The 23,108-nt window shown below is 66.5% G+C and overlaps 2 protein-coding genes across 2 annotated transcripts; both read right to left on the bottom strand.

Annotated features, from left to right (window-relative positions):
• Nucleotides 1–721: 721 nt before the first annotated feature.
• Nucleotides 722–16,852, bottom strand: LOC142038224 (uncharacterized). Its single transcript, XM_075043449.1, has 8 exons — nt 16,784–16,852; nt 13,740–13,851; nt 13,196–13,321; nt 12,584–12,691; nt 12,044–12,154; nt 9,526–10,802; nt 3,054–3,217; nt 722–2,966 (listed from the first exon to the last, which is right to left on the bottom strand). Exons 2-8 carry the CDS (start codon nt 13,816–13,818, stop codon nt 2,261–2,263), a joined length of 2,571 nt encoding a protein of 856 aa, XP_074899550.1. The 5' UTR covers nt 13,819–13,851; nt 16,784–16,852; the 3' UTR covers nt 722–2,260.
• LOC142038219 (zinc finger protein 620-like) lies at nt 3,256–5,131 on the bottom strand. The gene is made up of 5 exons (XM_075043434.1): nt 5,001–5,131; nt 4,111–4,237; nt 3,599–3,710; nt 3,321–3,423; nt 3,256–3,281 (listed from the first exon to the last, which is right to left on the bottom strand). The coding sequence occupies exons 2-4, from the start codon at nt 4,235–4,237 to the stop codon at nt 3,414–3,416; spliced, it is 249 nt and encodes an 82-aa protein (XP_074899535.1). The 5' UTR covers nt 5,001–5,131; the 3' UTR covers nt 3,256–3,281; nt 3,321–3,413.
• Nucleotides 16,853–23,108: the final 6,256 nt, after the last annotated feature.

The raw sequence follows: 23,108 nt of genomic DNA, 5'->3' as shown, positions 1-23,108 counted from the left end.
ACACCACCCCGCTGGTCCAGCATCATCGTGCATCGATCGCGCTGACTCCTGGGGGCAGGAGGGTGAGGGGGGCTGGAGGAGGGGGGACGGGGGCCGCCCCACTGGGAGGACCGGGATGATGGGTTTCCGAGCTGTGCCATGGAGGGCAGAGACGCTGTGGGCTGCACTGGCACCTGGCTGAGCCCGGGGAGAGGGACAGCCAGATGGACAGAGCCCAGCAACGTCCACAAACCCGCAGGATTTGGGTCAAAAAAGGCTGAGCTGAGGCTGAGCTGCCCTCGTGCTTCCAGGCGGCTGGGTACAGGGATGGAGGGATGAGATGCAGCAATGGGATGGAGGGATGGGATGGAGGGATGGGATGCTGGGGTGCAGGGTGGGGCGCAGGGATGGGATGGAGAGATGGGATGCAGCAATGGGATGGAGAGATGGGATGCAGGGATGGGATGGAGAGATGGGATGGAGGGATGGGATGGAGGGATGGAATGCAGGGATGGGGTGGAGGGCTGGGATGCAGGGATGGGGTGGAGGGCTGGGATGCAGGGATGGGATGGAGGGATGGAATGCAGGGATGGGATGGAGGGAAGGAATGGGATGCAGGGTGGGCTGATTTATGCACAGGCTGGTTCATGTCAAGCTCTCAGCCAGGCAGGCACCATTCGCAGCTGCTGAAGGCATCGAATATGGGAAATAAAGCTCCCTTCTCAGGAGAAAGTAACTCTGGAATATCAGTTTTAATAAGCAAAAAAATACAAGCTGGTTTTCCATTGGAAAGAAGAAATTAATCACTCCAACCAAGGCAGCATCTTTAAAATGGGCTAAGGTGGGCTTGGAGGTGATGGCGGCGGCTCCGGCGTGCGGCTGCCGGTAGCAACGGGGACATGGTGCTGCCATCTTGTACCAAACCCACCGGAGCGGCGTGCAGAAAGTCGGGTGGTAAAACCCCTGTGTGGCTCCACAGCCGGCTGGCAGCCGCAGGGCAGGACCTGGGGGGGGATGATGCAGCCCCCAGGTGCAGAGGGGAGGGTGCTGCTGGCGGCGAGGGGGGCCGGGGTGGGTCACTGGCCCCGTGGCTTCACTGTTGGCACAGACCTGCCCGCTAATCCTGGGTCCTGCCCTGCTTCTTGCTCCTTCTGTATTTCTAATTGGAGAAGATTCATCTCGCAGTGAGCTGGGACCGTTTGGGGCTGAGCCTGGAGCAACTCGGGGTTTGAGGAGTCACAGTCTGGGGGGGGTCGAAGAGGCCATGGGGAGGGTGGGCTCATGTGGGAGCGGTGGGTGACACGGGGATGCAACCGAGGCCACTCGAACCGACCGTATTTGGGGGAGCCGAGACCTGCGGGAGGGAGCCGGTGTCCCGGAGAGCCTCGAGGCCATGGGGACGAGCGGGAAGGGGGTCGGTGTCAGGCAGGGGATGAGCCCCCCACCCCATGCCCTGGGCACCCCTGAAACACCAAGCCGGGCTTTGACTGACACAACCACCAACTCCAACTCCAGCTTTTTGGGGCAATAGAGCGAAACTCTGGGCAGAAATGGTTGAAAAAAAAATTAAAACAAGCTGACGGGAAGAGCAGCTGGCTGCCAGCAAGGTCTGGTGGCCCCAGCACAGGTTACACCTCTCGCCGAGGCGAGCCCACATCCCTCTGGCTCCCTTGGAATGCTGCTTTGTCCCCAGCTGCCCGGCAGATCCCGGCCTCTCGCCATCTCCCAACAAGAATGGGCTGGGAAAGGGGTTTTCTGGGGATGAGTAAGGGGATGCCGGCCCCGACCCAGGCACAGGGGCTGCCGCCGGTGAGCGGTGGCACACGCCGAACTGCCGTGGAGCTCACTGCTTGTTGTCAGCACCAAGAAGCTTTTTATTTACTAGTTGGGTGGAAAATAAAGCAGCATCTTCCCCTCTGTCCCGTAAACTATTCTGACTGCAGTGTGATATATTTATCGTATTTCCTCTGCCCTGGCAGCCAGTCCTGCGCCCACGGCTCTCCCGCAGCAGCTGCTGGCACCACGGGGCCCGGCACGGTGGGGAAGGGGTGCCCATGACCGACGAGCCTGATGCCGGCTGTTTGGGGCGTCCCTAGGGAGCAGCCCAGGAGGATCCAGCCCGTGCCGGCGAGGATGCCTCTTGGGCAGCAGCCGGAGCCGGTGGCGGAGCGGGCCGCGGCCGCCACTCGCATCCGACTCACGCGTGGCTGCTCCGGTGCAGCCGGAGGTCAGTGCTCTGGGTGACCCCCCCCTCAGCCACCCCCGGCATGCCACGGGCCCCTCAGCAGCAGTTTTGGGGGGTGCCGGGCTGCGGAGGCGGCCGCAGGCTGGGGGTGCCGTGGGTGCGCTGGTGAGCCAGCATGATGCCCTCGTCCCGAAACCGCTTCTCGCAGCCGCCACACTGGAAGGGCTTGGCCTCCGCTCGCCCCCCCGCCGGGGACGGACCCCCCACCTCCCACCAGTCGCCCTCCGGCACCGCCGGCAGGCCCCGGTGCACCCGTTGGTGGCTCTTCAGGTGCTGCTTCTGGCTGCAGGTCTTGCCGCACTCGCCGCATTTGTAGGGCTTCTCGCCGGTGTGGACCCGCTGGTGGACGGTGAGGGTCTTCTTGTCCCTGAAGGCCTTGGGGCAGCGGGCGCAGGCGAAGGGGCGCTCCCCGGTGTGGATGCGCTGGTGGCTGACCAGGTGGTGCTTCTGGCTGAAGCGGTGGCCGCAGTGGCCGCAGGCGAAGGGCTTCTCGCCGGTGTGCACCCGCCGGTGGCTCAGCAGGTGATGCTTCTGACCGAAGCGCTTGCCGCAGTCGGCGCAGCCGAAGGGCTTCTCCCCGCCGTGCACCTTCTGGTGCGACGCCAGGATCTGCTTCAGCCGAAAGCGGCGGCCGCACTGCGGGCAGGAGAAGGGCCGCGCCGCCGTGTGCGTCTGCTGGTGCTTCTTCAGGTCCCGGCTCTTGCCGAAGCTCTTCCCGCACTCGGCGCAGGCGTGGGGTCTCCTGGGGACCGGGGGGCCGCGGGGGGGCCGGGCCAGCAGCAGCTTGGACGGGATGCCCGGGCCGGTGCCGGGGAGGTGGGGGTCTGGCTTCCTCGCGTGGGTCTTCTGGTGGCGTTTGAGGTCCCCCTTGGAGGGGAAGCCCTTCCCGCAGCGGGGGCAGCCGAAGGGACGCTCGCCCGTGTGGCTCCGCTCGTGGATGGCCAGCGCCGTCTGGCTCTTGAAGCTCTTGTCGCACTCGGGGCACGTCGGGGGGGTCTTCTCCGGCGGCCGGGGGGCCGAGAGGGGCTGGAGGCGGGGGTGCCCCGACCGGCCCCCCCTGCTCCCGCTCAGCCGGCGGCGGGCCGAGCCCCGCCGCCGGCTCCCGCCCCGCTCGGGCGTCCTCAGGAGGAGGGCGGTGGGTGCCCGCAGCCCCTCGGGGACCCCCCTGACCTCCCTCTGCATCCAGACATCACCGGCTGCTGGGGAGGAGAGGCCGGGGTCGCTGCCAGGGAGGGGACGGGCACGTGGGACCCCTCCCCAGAGGGAATGGCATGGGGACCCCACCAGCCCCCCACCCCTCCTAGTGCACAGAGAATCTGGGGCCAACAGGACGGTGCTGCTGGAACCCCCTGCCCCCCCTGCAGCCCCCGGTACCTGCCTGGAACAGGGGTCCGGTGCCTCCACCGTGCCCTGGGAGGGGCTGGCATGCACGGCATCTCTTCTCGCTCCATCTTGCAGATGATCTCTGGCTTGACAGCGGGCCAGCCTGTCCGGGCAGAGAGAGAAGCACCCTCTCCCGTGTTGCCGGGACGGTGGCACCGGCCCCCCCCCCCCAGACCGCAGCCCCAGCATCCTCTCTCCTGCCCCTGCCTGGCCACTTTTGGTCAGCCCTGAAGTGCTCAGGAAGATAGACGAGATGACCTTTGTAGGGCCCTTCCAACTGAAAATACTCCATTCCATTCCATGTCTATTCCATGCCATGCCATTCCATGCCATTCCGCCAGAGGCTGCCCGGCAGGCTAAAACCTGCCCTCAATCACAACCGCTGTGTCAGCGCTCGGGCAGCAACAGCGACAGCTGGATTTTCACTTTCAAGGGCTCCAGCTCAGTTAAAGAGGTAAATTCCGGCTCAGCCCCAGCCCGGCAGCACCAGAGAGAGTCCTCACCCAGCGAGGCGACCGCCTGGTAGTTCTCCAGCATCACTTCCCGGTAAAGCCGCCGCTGCCAGCCTGCCAGCTCTGCCCACTCCTCGGGGGAGAAGTAGACGGCCACATCCTCGAACGTCACCGGCATCTGCAGCAAGAAGCAGGCGCAGCTCAGCACGCCCTGCCGCGTGTTTGCTAACCACCTCTGCCAAAATCCTGATGCTGCCGGGCAGGGGCCTGGCAGCACCGTGGGTTCCTGCATTCCAAGGGCAGCGCCGGGAGAGCTCGGAGCTTCCCGTGCAAGGGAAGGGCGACGGCAGAGGGGTGGCGGGCAGCTCAGCCAGGCGGCACAGCAGGGTCACCGCGGCACGGGGGGCTCGCTCAGCAGGTCCCTGGGCAGGGGGACACCCCACCGGCTGCGCCTGGAGAGGGGCAGAGCTGGCAGGCTTACCGGCAGTGCTCAGGCCAGACTAGGGACCCACGCCAGGGCAGCGGGGACTGCGCCCTGTCCCCCACCCCTGCCGTAAGCCAGAGTCCCTGCCGGGGCAGGGCACAGCACCGCGACACGAGGCTTGGCCCGAGGCTTGGCAGCAGGCACGCTCCTGCCTGCTCCTGCCCGTGGTGCGGCTGAGCACCCTGCACCGCACCGGGTCTCAAAGCACTTCCCTCCCACACCGCCCCGCAGCAACCGGACCCCCAGCCCATCCAGTCCCACGGGCATTTTGCCGCTGCCGCACCACGGCATCAACCACGGAAATCCCAGCCTGTGGCATCCCCGGAGCCGGGGTGGATGGGGAGCGTGTGGGCTGCCGGGGCCGCAGCTCTGCACGACCCCAGCAAGGGCAGAGCCGGGCGCGCAGACGGGTTTATCGCCAGTGCCGGGGCAGGCACCGGCTGTGCCTGACCCCCACCTTGCCGGAGCAGCCTGGAGCCCGGCGTGCCGCTGGCTGTCGACAGGCAGACGAAGGCACGCACAAATATTTATCCGGAAAGTCGGAGGTGGGATGCTCTGGATTCCACAGGAGATGCCTGTCCCATGGGCAGCCGCGCCGGCGCAGCCAGGACAGATATTCCCTGCCAAGCACAATATTTTGATTAATAAATGGGGGGGCCAGAAGGTCCCTCGCCTGCCGGCAGCTGCCTGCCCTTCTGCCCAAGGCCCGAACGACTCCTGGCAGAAACACCGACCCGGAGAGCGTCACCCACCACGAAGACGGGATTTTTGGCAGCTCCTGACAGCACCCGGACCGCCCCTCCGGTACCTAAGCAAGTGTGCAGGGGGGTCCCGGGGGGGTCTGACCGCCCGTCCCGGGGCGAGCCGAGCCCTGCCCAGCGCCGGTGTCGGCAGGGCCCGATCCGGGGGTGGGGGGGACACGGGGAGCAGCGTGTCCGCCTTGGCACGGGGAAACCCTGGAGAGACACGGAAAGGCCGGGGGAGGGGGGGGCAGCGGGCACCGCGGGGGGGGGAAGCCGGGCAGGGGGGAGCACCGCGCACCGGGGTCCGGGGGGGGTCGGCAGGCGGAGGGGAGGGGACGGGAGGGGCGGCCGGGGCCGGGGAGCCCCGCTGATACGGGGGGGGGGGGAAGGCTGGGGGGGGGTTGGGGGGGTGGGCAGCGCCCATCCCCGTGCCGCGGGCCCGCCGCCCCCCGCCCCTACCTGCACCGGGGCCGCGCCGCCAGCCCGGCCGGGCCGCCGGCACGGACAAAGGCGGCCCCGGGAGCCGGCGGCTGCGTCAGCCCGGGGGGGGAGGCGGGGGGGACCGCCGGTGCAGCACGGGAGGTGTAGTCCTGTCGGCCGGAGCGGCGCGGGGGGGCCGTGCTGCCTGGGACCCTGCGGCGGGGATGCGGGTGCCCCCATGTCCCCATCAGCGGGGATGCGGGTGCCCCCCATATCCCCATCAGCGGGGATGCGGGTGACCCCCCCAAACAGCAGCGGGGATGTGGGTGACCCCCCCCCATAGCCCCCCCCGCGGGGATGCAGGTCACCCCCATGTCCCCATCGGCGGGGTTGAGGATGCAGTGCCCACCCAGCTGTGGGATGTGGGTGCCCCCCCCCGTAGCCCCAACCACAAGGATGGGGTGCCCCCCGACCCTCCCCAGCTGCGGGGCTGCAGCTGCCCCCCATGCCCCCCCAGCTGTGGCATGTGGATGCCCCTCCCCTCAAGCCCCCTGCTTCAGGGATGGGGGTGCCCCCCCAGTGACCCCACCCACAGAGATGCAGATGCCTCCCGTGTTCCCACACACAGAGATGCGGGTGCCCCCCCATGTTCCCACCCACAGGGCTGTGGGTGCCCATTTCCCCCCGGGGAGGGCAGTGAGCGAGCGGCTGGGTGATGCTTCGCTGCCGGCCGGGGTTAAACCACGGCAGATAACCAAGGGTGAACGGGCAGCAGAAGAGCCAAGGAGGGTCGCCACGCCAGGTCCTGACGGCATCCCACATGGCTCTCGGGGACGCCACGGTGCTGGCGGCATCGCCGGCGATGCCAAACCAGCCGGGCGCCAGCTGAGCTTTAGCATCTCGCTCAATGCGGGAGAGCAGAGTCGTCGTGTCCTGGAGGAAGCTTCCATGACCCAAACTGGAGGCGATGGTGGGCTCTGGCCCGCAGCGTGGTGGGATCCTTCCCCGGCAGCTTGCAGGGGAAGGTCCCCGAAGCTGGCCTAAGCACCGCCCCGGGGCTCCACGTCTGCCCAGGAGCGGAGTTGGTCCCAAGACACCGATCCACACAGGACCTGCTTGCCCTCGCGTGCCAACCCGTACCGGCTGTGGTGAGCCTTGCCACGCTCCAGCGCCAAGCAGCAGGGCCAGGCTGATCTCCCCGGCCCCGTCAACCGGCTGATTTTAAGTCCCCGCCGCCCCGGCAGCTGGCAGAGCCCCGCTCGCTGCCTGTGCCGACAGGAGAGGGTGACCGTGCCCAGGACCTGCCCGGCCCTGGGGCCATTGCCAGGAGGATGCAGGGTGCCTGCCTGTGCCCCCGTGCTGTCCCCGGGCACCCCAAGTGGCATTAAACACCCGGGTGAAGGCAACTGCACGTCACGGCAGCTCCCCGGTGCCTGCGGTGGCAGCCCTGGCACCCGCATGCAACCACCTACTCGTGGGTGCGTGGGCCACCCACAAGCCCCATCGGGCGCTGGAACAGCACCTTTGCTCCTCGTAGTAACGCATCAGCCCGCGCCGCTTGCGTGCTCCTTCCCAAAAGCTTTTGTAACGGTACGAACACCGCTCGGTATCAGAAGACCCCGCGACGCTTTTTGTTTCACCAGCGCCGCCGCGGTTGTCTGATGGCGGTGGCTCCCGGCCATGGCTGCTGCGTGGCCTCAAGCGCGCCTGACGCTCCACGCCAGTCTCTGCCCCCCCGCCAGCAGGCAAGCTCCCGGGCAGCGCTTACTGCACGCCCTCCCGCAACCGGCAGGCGCTGAACCCGGGGCGGGGGCGATGCGTCCCGGCCACCCACCGCTCGCCCTCCGTCTGCACCCACTCCCGAGTGGGTCCATGGTCACAGGCGGCCGGGCAGGCGGGCGGCTGGGTGCCGGTGGGAGGTGGAGGTGGCAGAACCCACCCCCCCGGCAAGGAGGGACGAGGGGTCCGGCAGCTCCCGTGGCAAGCAGAAATAACAAACTGTACCAGACAAACAGGTTCCCGTGTATTTGTTTGCGCTTTTTATTAGTTTCTAGATTAGAAAAGAGTGGAGCTATAAATACACGTGGCCCTCACTTGCTGCACCACGAGGGCTCATGGGGGGGGGAATTCTCACACGTCATCTAAGCCATCGCCTGGGGCTCTGCACAGTCAGGAAGGGGTTAACCCTCCCACCATCCTGGGAGGCAGCTACTGGCAAGTGGTATTGCCCCCATTTTACAGATGGGGAAACTGAGGCAAGGAAGCGATGAGCGTCGCCTCAAGCCATACGGCAAGTCAGAGAGACAGCTGGGGAGCCCCCGGTGCCCCCCCCGGGGCCTCTCACCTCCACGGTACCTCCAAAAACACCCCTTGCACAGAAACAACGGCCAAGGGAAGAAGTTTGCCCAAGAACAACCTGAAAACCCCCTGGGCCCTGCAGCGGCCCCTGCGCCCACGCTGTAAAAGACTCATTTTTCCTCAAAGGCCCTTCCCGAGGCACGCGCCAGGCGAGGATGCGTTTGTTGCCCCCGCGCAGATGGGGCCGGGGGAAGCTCCTTTCCAAACAGCCCGTGCCGGAGATGCCAATGGAGGAACCGACGGGCACAGTAATTCCCAGGAGAATTAAAGAGAGCCTGGGGAGCTGTGTTGGGGCCGGGGGTGGACCCCTGCCCGGCCCCTCCAGCCTGCTGCCCCCTCCCCACGGCAGCGACGCCGGAGCCTGGGATGCAAAAAGGAAAAGCCTTTTGCCCGCCGTTTCCCAGCTTTGGTGGGAGGAGGGTGACGGGTTGCCAGGAGCTGTGCTGGCCCCGGCGGATGCACCGGATGGAGGAATAAACCTGGGGACACAGCAGGTGCCGGGGAAAGAAGGATCGATCCCAAAAAACACGGCTCGGTAAACTCGTGATGGGAGCTGTGGGATACAAACGGTGTCAGCCATCCCGCACGGAGCATGGCGGCGAAGGGCTGTGCCCGGGGAGGGAAGGGCTGCGCTGCACCGGCTGAGCTCTCGGCTCTCCTCCAAGCCCAGTGTCTACGTGTCAGATAGGGACAAGGAGAAACGACGACTCAGCTTCAGAATTGCCCCTTTCCAACTAGCAGCTAAACTGGGGTCCCTTGGCACAAGACAAGGGGGGGCCGCCTCTGCCACAGCACGGAGGAATCAGACGGGGACCAGGGAGCAGACGGGACGCAGCATCGGGGACAGAAAACGCAGCGAGGGGACAGCCCGGTGCTGGCGGGGAGGGCAAGGCGACCCCAGTCTTCATATCTACCCACCGCAGTACGCTTTTAAGAGGTTTCTCAGCACCAAACGAGACGGTGACTCTCGGATGGGGGAAGACGAAGCCCCCCCAACCTGGGGATGTGAATGGTGCCGGCACAAGACCAGAGCACCGGCCCCGCTTGCTCTGGGTCCCAGCCCGACCGCGTGTCCCCGTGAGCGGCCGCTGGCCCCAGCCGGAGCGGGGCGGCTCCTCCAGCGCTGCCGAAAGCCGGCAGCATCCCCGGCCGGCAGCTCCTCCCTGGGCACCCAGGGCTCCACCACAGCACCCGACAGCTGGGGAAAACACCGGCCCTGATCCGCCACCAGCCCCGCAGCAGGTCTAAGTCTCCAGTGACGGTCTCGTTCCTCCTGTCGCCGCTCCAGCTGCAGGGACGTGCCACGGGCAGGACACCGGGCTCTCCCCGCTGCCGCCAGCCCTCCTACTTGTACTTGGACAAGGCTTCCAGCGGCACCGGGAGCTGGGTGCAGGACATGAGGAGCGGGTGCATGGGGAGGAAGGGGTTGAAGGACTCTCCCTCCCGGTAGCAGGAGAGGATCCTCTCCTCTGTGTGCACGCCCTGGTGCACCGTCAGCTCCTTCTTGTGGCTGAAGATCTTGCCGCACTCGGTGCAGGGGTAGACCCGCTCCACCGTGTGGGTGAGGTGGTGGGTCCGGAGGTTGCCCTTGTACTTGAAGCTCTTCCCGCACTCCAGGCAGGTGAAGGGACGCTCGCCCGTGTGGATGCGCTTGTGCTTCATCAGCGTGGTCTTCAGGTTGAAGGTCTTGCCGCACTCGGGGCAGACGAAGGGGCGCTCGCCGGTGTGGATGCGCTGGTGGGTGATGAGGGTGCCCTTGCGGTTGAAGCTCTTGCCGCACTCGGTGCAGGTGAAGGGCTTCTCGCCGGTGTGGATGCGCTGGTGCTTGATCAGCTCGCCGTTGTGGCTGAAGCACTTGCCACAGTCGGCGCAGGCGAAGGGGCGCTCGCCGGTGTGGATGCGCTGGTGCCGCGTCAGGTCGCCGTTGCGGCTGAAGCTCTTGCCGCACTCGGAGCAGCCGAAGGGCCGGTCGCCGATGTGGATCTTCTGATGGAGGATGAAGGTCTTCTTGGCGCAGAAGCCCTTGCCGCACTCGGCACAGATGAAGGGGCGCTCGCCGCGGTGGATCTTCTGGTGGGTGATGAAGTTGGCCTTGCGGTTGAAGCTCTTGCCGCACTCAGTGCAGGAGAAGGGCTTCTCGCCGGTGTGGATGCGCTGGTGCAGGATGAAGGTCTGCTTGGAGCAGAAGCTCTTGCCGCAGACGGTGCACTCGAACGGCTTCTCGCCGGTGTGGATGCGCTGGTGCCGCATCAGGTCACCCTTCTGGCTGAAGCTCTTGCCGCAGACGGTGCAGGCGAAGGGCTTCTCCCCCGTGTGCACCCGCAGGTGCGTGATGAGGTTCCCCCGGTGCTGGAAGCTCTTCCCACACTCGCTGCAGGCGAAAGGACGCTTGGCGGCGTGGCTGCGGGGACGCCGCGCCGGCTCGGCACCGGGGGCCGCGGCGCTGCCCGCTCCGCAGGCAGAGGGGGGTTTCTGCCCAGCTCCGCTCGCCGGCACCACCGGAGCCGTCCCCTTCTCCAGGCAGAGCCCCTGAGGCTCAGAGGTGGCCCGTGGCCCCCCAGGCACCGCCGGGCTGCGCCGGAGCTCGGCCACGGCACCCTGCGCCTGCCGCACCGTCCACTGGCTGACGCAGGGCCTGAGGGAGCCCCCCGAGACAGCCCCCAGGCTCTTTGCCAGCTCAGCCGCCTCCGGTTTCGCCTCCTCCGGCTCCTCCTTGGGACGCCACTCACCATCGCTGCCTGCCAAGAGAAGGGAGCCCCACCATTACCTGCCATGGCTTCAGAGCCCTCCCGGCAGAGCCCCGCAGCCGCGTTCACCCCCCCGCAGCCCCGCTCCCCAGTCAGGATGACTCCGGCACGCGTTCGCCCGCTCTGGGTTCGCGCGGAGCTGCGCCCATCAACGCGGGCCTGGCACCGAGGCCGCTGTGCGCCTCCGACCCGTTCTGCCGCCACCGGGGCGCCGGCACCTCACCCCGGCACCGCGAGGGCAGGGGAGGGCAAGCTGCCGCCCCCCGCACCGCCGGCCGCCCCAGCTCACGCTGCAGGGAGCGAGCAGGGACGGCATCGCTACCAGGGACCCCGGGGAGGTGCTCGGACCTCTCGTGCGACACGTGCAAATCGTGTAACCATTTCTGGCTGCCGAGGCTGCCTGGACAAGCAGAAGAGCAGCGCAATGCTCTGCCAGCGCCCGCACGACGAGCGGCTCGCCCCGACGGCTGGCAGCGGCACCGGGGGTCCCTCCCTGTGGCTTTCTGCCGGGTTTAGGACGTGGCTGGGAGAGGAACGGGGGGCTGCGAGGGCCGTGGCAGTGGCGTCGGGTGCAGCCCCAGCCCCGGGGACAGTCACTCCCCTGACTACCGAAAGCCAGTGGCAAGGCTGCCTGGAGCTCGCTGGGCAGCCCAGGATTTGCTCCCGTGGCTGGGAGGCTACGGTGGGACCCACGAGGCACCGGTGGGACCCAGGAGGCACCGGTGGGACCCGCGCAGCCACCTCCACCTGCCCATCACCTCCCCGCAGCCGGCTCGTGGCTGAGTTACAGCCGGGACTGGCAGGGAGAACACGGACACCACAAACCACGTGTGAGTTGGGCTTGTGGTGTGGACACACCGAACCCTGAGAAACACCGAAGTGCCGAATAAAACTGCAGACATAAAGGGGAAAAATCCATCCTGCAGCCCCAAGCGGCATCACCCACGATCGCCGGCTTCGCCCTTCAGCCCGTGGCTTTCACAACAGCCCTGCTCAGCACCGCGCCTGCCTCGGTGCATCGCCCAGCAGCAGCTCAGCGCCTTCGGTGATAAACACCAAAGTTTCCCTCAAGGGTTCGTTCCCCCTCGAGAAAAGCATCTTCCTTCTCCTCCCCTCACCCAAAGCGTACGATGGGAACGGGGGCCCTCATGCTGTGTCCCAGTGAGCCAGTGCACTCACCCCCACGCCACCCCCCGTCCCGCCGGACCCCCTGGAGCCGCCCCGGTGCTCACCTGCCCCGTCGGGGTGGCCGGGACCTCCCTGGTCACCCAGACCTCGGGGGCACCCGATGTACAACTCGTCCTCGGGCTCCACCTTCACGATGATCTCCGGCTTGGCATCGCCTGCAGGCAGAGAGCGCGGTGCTACGACGGGCGCAGGCAGGGCCAGAGGAGCCGCAGATGGGCTTTCGACCCCGGCTGGCAGCACCGCCGGCAGGGAGGGCAGGGCTGAGCTCTCATGGGACTCCCGCGGAGTCTCACTGTCCCCAGGGTGGCATGGGACAGTGCCACCACCCCGAGGGTGGCACGGGACAGCCGCCTCCGACAGCCCCGACAGGCAGCATTTACAGGCAGGCAGGGCGGGCAGCACCACCCCCATGGCACTGAGGGATGACAAGCCGGGTGCCCTCTGCCAAGCTCGTCTCCCACCCCGGCACCCACCTCTCCCGCTTGGGGTCCCTGCAGCCCCAGCAGCCTGCAAAGCATCCGGATACCCCGGTTGCATCCCCCCCCAGTCCCTCCCGGCCCCCCAGGACCCCCAGCCCCACTCACAGGCAGCGGGGTGGTGGGGCACGTCCCCCACCCGGGAGCCGGGGCAGTAACCGCCGTACGCTGCCTCCTCCTCGGGCTCGCTTTTAACGATGACCTCCGCTTTGATGTCTGTGGGAGGAAAGGCACAGCCCGTGCGTCCAGCTCCGGGATGGACCGAGGGCTCCGGGACATCCCCACACTCTGCCTGTGCTGGCACTGGCTCCGGTTCACCGCTCTTTAATCCCAGGTTCCCAGGAGGTCCCTGCAGCCACTGGGCATCTCCCAGTGCTGGGACACCCAACCCCACAGAAACAAGGGGGGATGCCCCAGCCACAGAACCGTGGGGACCCCAAACACCCAGAATTCTTAAATATTTGTTATGCAAGAAAAGGAACCGCTTGTTTTCCTCCAGAAGGCAATTCCCTGTTACCAAATGGCACTGGGCAGACACTGTCCCAGCAAAGCTCCCCAGTGCAACAGCCTTTCCTGTGTCTCCACACGGATGCCACCTGGAGCATCACCTGGGACATCACCCGGAGCAGCCTGCACAGGACAGGGACTCGATCCCTGGAGGGCTGCGGGTCTCGCCGAGCTCCCAGCACTCCCCCAGCCACCCTCTCTGCGGTCACTCACCAGTGCTGGGGTAGCTGGGGACACTGGGGACGGTGGCACCCAGGCCCTGGGGACACCCAATGTAGGACTCGTCCTCTGGCTCCGTTTTCACCACAATCTCACGCTTCATGCTGGCCCACTCCTTTCCTGAGGAAGACAAAACTGCTCTCAGGTTCCTGGGCAGCGCAGGCAGCCCGGCATCGCACCAGCAGCCGTGAGCGGTGCTGCCACGGGCTCCACGCTCCCTCCGCAGCCCTGCACCGGGCACAGGGGCACCAACCCTCTGCCGTGGGTACTACAGGGGGACAAGCCATGGACCCCCAGCCAGCTGCGGGCAGCGGCTGCCCATCCCTCCCTGCTGCCCATCGAGGACCCTCACCCAACCAAAACCATCCCGGTGCCTGGCGCCGGGCACAGCATCCCCCACACCAGCACCCTGCTTGGCTCCGTGGGACACAGCAGCTCAGCCCCGGGGGTCCCAGGGCCCGGAGGGGCGGGGGGGGGCTGTGAAGTCCCTGCAGTGTCAGGGCAACCAGGTCCCTGCGGGAGCTTTCGGCAGCCTCACCTGTGCCGCAGGTGTCCGGCATCCCCCGGAGCCTCGCGTCCTGGGGATCCCCCCCAAACGGCTTCTCCTCTCGCTCCATTGTTGGGGGTCCTGGGGCTCCCTCCAGAAGAACCTGCCCAAGGACGGGAAAGTCTCCTTCCAGCCTCCCCCGGTCCCAGGGAGCACCCACAGACACACGGGTGCTCCAGAGGACGCTGACCTCCAGGCTCCCCGCTCCGGCACGCCCGGGCTGTGCTGATTCTCCCCTCACTCCATCCCTTCCCCTGACCCCCATCGCCCTACATCGCCCTGACCCGGGAAGCTGCCGCCAGCGGCGGGGCTGAGGAGGACGTCAGGGTAGCTACACGGTGCAGGGAGGGAATGGGACGGGTGCCAGGTCGTCACCCAAATCGCTGCCCCAGCCGCTCCTTCCAGCCCGGCAGCTGCGGGGGCAGCGGCGGCAGCGGTACAAGGTCAGAGCAAAGAAGAATCTCTGAGAAACAGAGATTCAGAGCGAAAACAGCGCAGAAGAGGGCTGCTCATCTGGGGGAGGTGAAGAACCAGAAGGAGGGGAGTCTCGGCAGAGCCCGCCGGCAGCACAGGCGCCCGCAGGGAGAGCCGGCAGCCCCCAGGCTTCACCAGGAGGGAAGCAGGGGAGAGGCACCGCGGGGGCTGAGCGGCATGACCGGCGCGGTGCCAGGCCCGCCATGCACGCGCAATGTCCCCGAGGCCTGCCAGGCCCAGACGCCTCAACCCAGACCCCCACCGTGCCGTGGGGCGGCCGGTCCCGCGCACGAGCGCCGGCAGCCAAACAATTCGGTTGCAAGGCGCATGGGGCACCCCGTGGGCCCCCTCTGCCCGCAGAGCACCCCAGTTGCCCATTTCCAAGCTTTCCTACCCCGTCCTTTCCTCCAGCGCACCCCAATTAGGTGCTGCCGCCTAATTTATTTGCAACCCCCCCCTGCACCCAGAGGCTGGGGGCAGCCAAGGGAGGGCAGCTCCTTCTCACCTTCTCCCCCGCTGGCCCCGTGCCCCCTCCAACCCCACTTGCTGCTGTCTCGTCCTGCTTGGTGCCACGTCCCCACGGAGCCGTGGTGCAGCGTGCGTCCCTCCTTCCACCTCCCAAACACGGACGGTAGGTGCTGCCGGAGAGGGCACAAGCCCAGGGGCAGTTGCTGCCTGCACCGCTCCCTGCCTGCACGAATGCGGTCCCTCAGCCCAGGATCGGTGCTGGTGGCCCGAGCGATTGGGATTAACCCTGGGACAAAGTTGGGAATCGACTTGGCAATGCTCTGCTTGCTCTTTGCGGCAACCGCTGGACCCAGCAGCATTGCTGGGAGGGACAGGCGACATCCCCAGCACGGCCGCTTGTTTCCAGCCCCCCGGGATCTGCAGCCCCCTCTGCCGCTGGCTGCCACGCCAGATGAACGCAAGCATTGTGCCAAAGTCACCGGCAGCACCGGGAGCTGGTGGGGGCAGGCGGGTGCCGCTGCCCCCTCTGAGACCCCAGCTCCGGCTCACCTCTCCCCAAACCCCTGCTGCCCGCCCCCGTGGAGCCGGGGGCTCTGGGCAGAGGATCGGGCCCCCCAACAGCCTTCGCCCGCCTCGCGCTCCCCTGACAGTACCGCACGGACACCCCAGCCGGCAGCGGCTCCTTCCCCATGAGTGGTTCGGGAGGTGGAGGCTGGCTGCCCTCCTCCTCCTCCTGCCTGCTCTAAGGGCACCCTCCTGCTCGGTGCGACGAGCCCGAGGGACCTCTGCAAGCGCCCGGGGCCAGGAGGGCACACGGATGGGTGCAGAGGGTGCCCGGGGCCGGCAGGACCGGGGTGCTTGGGGGTTGTCGGGGTTTGGTTGTTTCCGAACAAGAGAGGTTTGCTCTCGGGGAGGCTCTCAACTTGGGCTGCCGGCGCTGCCGGCTGGGCACGCGAGCAGGACCAGCCCCATCCCGCTCCCGGGTGCCCCCGGCCAGGGAATTTGGGATGAGCTTCGGCAGGAGCCAGCTGGAGCCTGCGCAGCTCCCACCTTATCTGGAAACCACAAACCCGTAACTCTCCATCCCATCACGTCGCTCCTCCTAGGCCCTGGGGAAAAGAAACCGCGCCATCCCGGCACCCACGGCACAGCCCCCTTCCCACCCGGCCGCCCCCAGCCGGGCCTGGGAGCCCCGGGGTGCCAAAGAGACCCGAGGGGGGGTCATCACCGTCTCCCTGCCCACGACGGCTTCCCGCACCCCTTTACGAAACCACGGGCAGGAGTCCCTGCGGTGCGAGGCTGCAGCAGAGCTGCTGCGGGGCTCGGCTCGGCAAAGGGCCGGTACCACAAAGCTGTTGCCAAAAGTGTTGGCTCGTACCGGGCCCCGGCCCACACCTGACTGAAACAGCTCCTTCAATAAATAAATAAACACCGCTCCACCAAAACCAGCCCCGGACTTGCGAGCCGCACGATGGCAAGTGTCATTCTGGTTTATTAGGGTTTATTTTCTAGGTCTCGCGGCCGACGCTGCAAGAACAAGGTGACCGTCCCTGGCTCTGGGGGTCCCGCACGCCCACCCACCAGCACCCCAGAAGGAAATCGCCCGGGGGGGCTGAGGGGGGGTCCAGTGGGTGCCGGAGCACCGGCTGCTCCGCGCGCCCCTCGGCAGCCCCGGGCCCTGCCGGGGTGCTCTGGGTGACACCCCCCTTCCCACGGGACACCCTCACCCTGCCCCACGGCCCTGCTAGAGAATCCCCCTCCTTTGGGATGCCGGCACCCCCCACATCCCCCCCCTCCCCGTGCCGCCCCCCCCTCGGCCGGGTGCCCCCCCACGCCGACCAGCCCGACCAGCAGCCGCAGCCCCCCCGAACCACCCCAGCTGCTGGCATTGCCGGAGCCGCGGCTCTTTTTTTTTTTTTTTTTTTTTTTGGGGGGGGGGTACGGGGGTGCTCCCTCCCCAAGAGACACGCCGCAAGCACCGCCCCATGGCCCGCACCCACCGGGGCCCGGACCCCCCCCCCGCTCCCGCTGTTCCCCCCCCCTCCTCCCCGGGCTGGCCCCGCCGTGCCCCCCCCGGTGCCCCCCGCTCTCACCGGCGGCGCTCAGAGGGGCGGCGGCGCGGGCATCGCCGCCGATGGCCGCCGAGCGGAGGAGAGCACCGGGGCCAGCAGACAAAGGGCTCCCGCCCCGCTGCCTGCCGGGAGATGTAGTCCGCCCCCCCCGCCCCCCCCGGTCCTGCCGCCGCTGCCCCCCCACCCCCACCCCCCGCCCCGGGATGCCCCGGTGTCTCCCGGGCCGGGGTGCTCCGATGCCCCCCGGGATGCCCGTCGGTCTCCCCCGGGGCGGGCAGCCCGGTCCGGGGTGCCCCCCACCCCCCCCCGGTGCCCCCTGAAGGGGGGGGGGTACAGCCCGGTGCCCCCCGGAGCTGCTCAGCGCCGGAGCTGTCGGGAAGGGGTGCAGGGTGGGGGGGGCCGGGTGTGGGTGCCAGCGAGGGTGGAGGGAGAGATCGGCAGCGAGAGATGGGATGGGGGGGGACACGCGTGCCACCCACTTGTCACCCACCCGACGGCGGCGGGGCTGGGGACGGCCGCGACCAGGGGCAGGGGGCAGGAGGGCTGGGGGGGCTTCGGCCGGGGTGGCAGAGCCGGTGGGCAGGAGCGCGGGATGTCGGAGAAGCGGGGACCAGCCCGGAGCGGGCAAAGGGCCCCGCGTCCTACAGCCCAAGGCCCTTAACCCCCTGCCACCGCTCTGCCCCCCCCGCACCCCCCGGAGCAGCCGGGGTCCCTGGGAGGGGATCACAGAGGGGGAAATGGGCTCCGCCGGCGCAGAGACAGGAGCAGGACCCGGGGCAGAGGGTGCCCGTCCTGTCGATGCGGCAGTGCCAAACGTGGTGGAGCCTTCGCCTCCTGCAAGCGCCAAGCGTTTAAACACTGTATTGGGTTTGCGTGGCAAGGTTTTGGTAGCGGGGGGGCTACAGGGGTGGCTTCTGTGAGAAGCTGCTAGAAGCTTCCCCCGTGTCCCATGGAGCCAATGCCAGCCGGCTCTAAGATGGACCCATCACTGGCCAAGGCCAAGCCCATCAGCAACAGTGGTAGTGCCTCTGGGATAACAGATTTAAGAAGGGGGAAAAGTTGCTGTGGGACAGAAACTGCAGCCGGAGAGAGGAGTGAGAACATGTAAGAGAAACAACCCTGCAGACCCCCAGGTCAGTGCAGAAGGAGGGGAGGAGATGCTCCAGGCGCCAGAGCAGAGATTCCCCTGCAGCCCGTGGTGATGAAGACCACGGTGAGGCAGGCTGTCCCCCTGCAGCCCAGGGAGGTCCACGGGGGAGCAGATCTCCACCTGCAGCCCGGGGAGGACCCCACGCCGGAGCAGGGGGATGCCCGAAGGAGGCTGTGACCCCGTGGGAAGCCCGCGCTGGAGCAGGCTCTGGGCAGGACCTGTGGACCCGTGGAGAGAGGAGCCCACGCTGGAGCGGGTTTTCTGGCAGGACTTGTGACCCTGTGGGGGACCCACGCTGGAGCAGTCTGTGCCTGAAGGACTGCAGCCCTGGAGAGGGACCCACACTGGGGCAGTTTGTGAAGAACTGCAGCCCGTGGGAAGGACCCACGTTGGAGGAGTTCATGAAGGACTGTCTCCCATGGGAGGGACCCCACACTGGAGCAGGGGACGAGTGATGACTCCTGCCCCTGAGGAGGAAGGAGAGGCAGAGACAATGTGTGATGAACTGATTGTAACCCCCATTCCCCGTCCCCCTGTGCTGCTGCGGGGGTAGGTAGAGAATCAGGGAGTGAAGTTGTGCCCAGGAAGAAGGGAGGGGTGGGGGGAAGATGTTTTGAGATTTGGTTTTATTTCTCATTATCCTACTCTGGTTGATTGGCAATAAATTAAGTTAATTTTCCCCAAGTCGAGCCTGTTTTGCCTGTGACGGTAATTGGTGAGTGATCTCTCCCTGTCCTTATCTCAACTCACAAGCCCTTTGTTATATTTTCTCTCATCTGCCCAGCTGAGGGGGGGTGATAGAGCAGCTTTGGTGGGCACCTGGTGTCCAGCCAGGGTCAATCCATCACAAACACACACACACCGAACCAGCCACCGTGCCGGCGAGCCAGGTTTCATGAGCTTCGGCTCTCACAAAAGCAGTGCTGGGGCCGTGCCTGGCACGGCACAGGGTGTGCCAGCTCCCTGCCAGCTCTGGCACAGCTCCACGCTGCCACGCATCACCGTGCTGCACCGCGACTGCCACCCAGGGCAGCCCTGGCACACCGTCCCCTCCACTCCCACCAGTGCCAGCCCCGGGATCTGGCCCTCTGGGTCGCAGCCCAGCCTCCTCCTCCTCCTCTCTCCCCGCTTGCTCCCGGGGAGCAATGGCTCCTGCCGCTCTTCTTGGCATCTCTGCGTCTCCGGTTTGGGGATGGGCTGTAGGGATGGGGACACCTTCCCCAGCGCAGGGCAGTGTGTGGTACCCAGCTGCCGACTGGGCGGCAAGAGGGACCCAGGACCTGCGCTGCAGAGAGATGTCGGCACCTGGAGCCCAGCGCCGAGGGTGAGAGGCTTTGGAGAGTGGGGCTGGAAACGGGATGGACAAGGATGATTAACCAGCCAGTAAATCAGGGGATCATCTGGGTGACCAGCCTGTGCTGGCAGCATTTCCAGGCTCGTGCCTGTCCCCAGCTGGGGCCTCGCAGTCCCCAGCAGTGCCGGCATCATGGCTGGGGCCGGGCAGTGAGCTCTGGTCCCACCACACCACCATGCCATGGGTCGGGACCAGCGCTGGGGTGCGTGGCCGCCTCCGCTGCCCGCTGAGCTGGCAGCAGCACTAGCAGGCAGGGTGCTCCTCTCCCAGCAGCGTGGTGGAGAAGGGTGCTCGCAGCCTCGACAGCCCCTGCCGGAGTTTACTGTCAGTTTTGCTGTTTCTGCGATCGTCCGTTATTCCACCACCAGTCAAAAAGAAAATTCCGGTGCTGTCTGGCAAGATTGGGCATAAACGGCCAGGCAATGTGAGCAGGGGCTGACAGAGAGGGAGCCGGTGTCCTCCACCGAGATGGACGTCGCGCGAGGCAGCATTGCAGCGAGTAGGCACCCGCCTGCCCCGTCCTGCCAGGAGCACCACCGCTCCTAAGGCTCTGCCGCAGCTATTTGATTAATGGGGCAATTTTTAAAGCCTTTGTCTGAGATTTGACATGACTCGAAACCTCTCGGCGGACCGTGAGAGCGGCAAAGCCCCATGCAGGGAAGCAGATGGCTCAGCCGCAGTTGGCCGCAGCCCCTCGATGCGCAGCTGCAGCTCAGGCTTTGGTGTCCCCCAAAGGCTCTTCAAGCGGAGACAGGGAGCAGCACCCACCGAGCGGGGCCCTCAGCACCATCAGGTGAGGGGCTGCATCTCCCCTGCTGGGGACAGCACCCTCCTGCCCTGTCCCAGCCGCAACAAGCTGTGTGGCACCACGCTGGGTAAGAGTGTCACCTCCCCAGGGACTCTCTGCTTTGAAATGACGCCTGCAGCCAGCAGCATGAACCCACGGGGAGCCCCAGCACACGCAATCCCTCCCAGGCTGCGTGTCGATCGCAGTGGTCGCCTTCGAGTCCTGCATCAGGGCTGAGGAGAGACGTCCCTTCCCTCCCAGGGGCTGCTGCATCTCCCGGGCACGCTGCCCAGGCTCGGCAGCTCCGCGCCTGCCCTCAGCCTCATCGGCAGCATCGCTTTCCCGTGTGTCCCCGGGCGTTGAATTGCATGGCATGGGGTGCGGAGGGTGGACGTGCACGCGGAGAGGTGTGGGGGGAGCATTTGGCTCCCTCTATGGGAACGAATACCCCTCCCGCGGAGCTCCCTCCCCACCCTCAGCACCACCAGAGAACCCACTGACACCCAGCTTATCCCAGAGGCTTTGCCACCTCTGCTGCCCGCAGGCTGCCCGGATCCTGCCGCTGCCTGTGCCAGCCCTGACTCACACCAGCTCCCGCTGCCGGTGACCCCCGCGCGATGCCTGTCGGGTCTCGCCTCCTCCCCGTCGTGCCGGATTTGGTCCCACCATCGCTTCCTCATGGCCCTGCCCTTCCTCCCTGCCTGCCCCAGCACCGCTGCCTGTGGCAGGAGAGTCCGGCTGGGACCGTGGGTGCCAGGACCGGGACCCGGCTCAGCCCCGGTGGCTCCGTGCCCAGGGCAGGGACAATTCCCCTGGGACCTGCGCCTGCTCCTCCAGAGGCAGCTCCGGGGGGTGGCGGAGGTGGGTGTCCCGTGGGCGGCTGCTCCCCTTCCCAGCTCTCCCCCGGGACCAGCCCCTTGAGGGGCAGCGGACCCCGAGGCCCGGGGAAGGCTGGCTGGCTGTCCCCGGCCATCCCCCCACTCTGCTAACTCCAGTGACGGCGTGCCATCGCCTGAGCAGGGTCTCCACAGCATGAACCACCCCAGCATTTGGGCCGGTGCAGGCAACCCCGTCCCTCCTGCGGTCCCACCTGAAGTCCCCTGGCACCCGCAGCAGCTTCCAGCAAGGAAGCTTCCATGCCACCCCCCGGGGCATGAATGCTGCAGGGCAGTGGGGACAGAGCAGGCTCCAGCCCCAAAAGCGTCCTTGGGAACGGTGACAGGGCTGGGCAAGGGCAGGGTGGCCTCGTGCGCTGTCGCCCGCCGTTAGCCTCGCCTGGGGGCAGGAGCCACAGGAGCCGGCATGCCCTCCAACACCAGGTACACTTCCTCCTCTTCCTCCTCTTCCTCTTCCTCCTCAAAGGCAGCAAACGCTTGCCTGCCCTGGCTCGGGCTGCAAGGCGCTGCCCAAATGGCCGGTGGCATTTCACCGGCCTCTCCCGAAATTCTGGTCGTCTCCACTACTTCTAAAATACTTAGGTTTTCCAAGCATTGTCCAGCTGGAGGGAGGTTCAGTGTCCCATGCCAGCACCAGAGGCCCTGGTAGGACAGACACCCCCACCACAGGATGGCCCCTCCAGATTGATTTTGATTCACTGCAAAATTTTGATAAACCCCCTGCCAGACCGGCTTGACTCGGCCATTCTCAGCTCTGCACCAGCAGCCCCAAGGAAGCCACTTCACGAGTGACAAAGAGCTGGTACCAAAAATAGCAGGCAGTTGCAAATTGCAGCACAGACTTGTTTATTTTCTGTCCCCCCCCAGCTCTGTCTGCCCAGCCTCTGCCATCAGCCCTGGACTGCGCAGGGCAGCGAGGAGGACGGGAGCAGGGCTGGGTGACGTGACCCCGAGCAGCAGCGCAGGAGTGTGGGGCACAGGCAGAATAGAATAGAATGGAATGGAATGGAATGGAAAAGAATAGAATTTCAGCTGGAAGGGACCTACAACGATCATCTAGTCCAACTGCATCTAGTCCATCCAGCCCTCAGGAATGGACACATTCAGGGCTCCCTGGGCAATGCCGGGGTGAGGATCGGGTGCAGCAGGCTGCCGTCACGCCGGTGGCACTGGGCTCGACGACATCCAGCTGGTTGTGCGGGCAGCAGACAGCAAGGCTTCAGCCTACCTTCAGCTCCACCACCTCCCTGCAGCTGAATTTCCACTTCTCCTGTGGCCTCGATAAGGTGTCACCAGCCAGGGCGGGGGGTTCGGCAGGGTCCCCCAGAGTGACGGCGGGCACCCAGGCACTGCTGTGAATAATGCCACTGGGAGAGAATAATGTCCCCGCTTGGGCCAGCACGTTACACCCAACCTCACCGGCACCTCGGCATCCTGGACCTGGCAGTGCTCCCCACGCCGGTGCTCGTGAGCCCTCCCGGTGCCCCGCAGCCCCCGGGGAGCGATGCCCACCACAGTTCGTGTACTCGCTGGCTCCTTCCCAAGGACAAATGACAAGACCGTGTGTCACATCAATGTCCCCCGCGCAGTTTGGGAAATCCATTTTCTGAAAGGCGGCTCTTAATTGAAAGATGTTCTTCATGGCCACGACATGGCGTAAACCACTTTAAGGACTGCATCCCGCATCTCCATCACCGCCGGACCCACTGTTGACTTGCCCACGCCAAACTGGCTGGCCATGGAGCGGTAGTAGCTTCAGGTGGCCAGCTTCCAGGTGGTGATGGCCACCCACTCCTGCCTGGGGACAGGGTCCTTGAGCTGGTAAGGAGGAGAGAGGCGAGCAGCACACGAAGGAGGAGAGACGTGAGCGACACGCAGAGCTGAGAACCTCAAGTTGCAACCACTGAAATCTGCTTTCAGCCCAGGGGTCACAAGGGAAGCACAGGGCACCATCACGCAGCCATTCCTAGAAAGGGGCTTACACCCTGAAACATGGGGCATGGCCAGCAAAGGGGCCAGGCACTAACGGGTGGGCCCCACGGTGTGACCCTCCCACGGGACAGTGGAGCTGAGCAGCAGAAAGCGTGCTGTGCTCCAGCAAGCACCGGCACGTGAGCACAGAGGTGATGCAATGAGCCCAGTGAGGCTGGGCAGCCGGC

This window comes from Buteo buteo, chromosome 2 (genome assembly GCF_964188355.1).
Source record: "Buteo buteo chromosome 2, bButBut1.hap1.1, whole genome shotgun sequence".
In the NCBI taxonomy this organism is placed as follows: domain Eukaryota; kingdom Metazoa; phylum Chordata; class Aves; order Accipitriformes; family Accipitridae; genus Buteo; species Buteo buteo.
This window is presented reverse-complemented; position numbering and strand designations above follow the sequence as displayed.

Bases quoted from the DNA above. Each gene is read 5' to 3' on its own strand.
- LOC142038219 (XM_075043434.1), bottom strand. From the start codon at position 4,237: ATGCCGGTGACGTTCGAGGATGTGGCCGTCTACTTCTCCCCCGAGGAG. The intron at 3,711-4,110 runs GTGAGGACTCTC...CTGCCCGGACAG, and splicing joins CCAGGCGGTCGCCTCGCTGG to GCTGGCCCGCTGTCAAGCCA.
- LOC142038224 (XM_075043449.1), bottom strand. From the start codon at position 13,818: ATGGAGCGAGAGGAGAAGCCGTTTGGGGGGGATCCCCAGGACGCGAGG. The intron at 13,322-13,739 runs GTGAGGCTGCCG...TGTCTTCCTCAG, and splicing joins GCCGGACACCTGCGGCACAG to GAAAGGAGTGGGCCAGCATG. The intron at 10,803-12,043 runs GTGAGCACCGGG...TTCTCTTGGCAG, and splicing joins CGGCCACCCCGACGGGGCAG to GCAGCGATGGTGAGTGGCGT.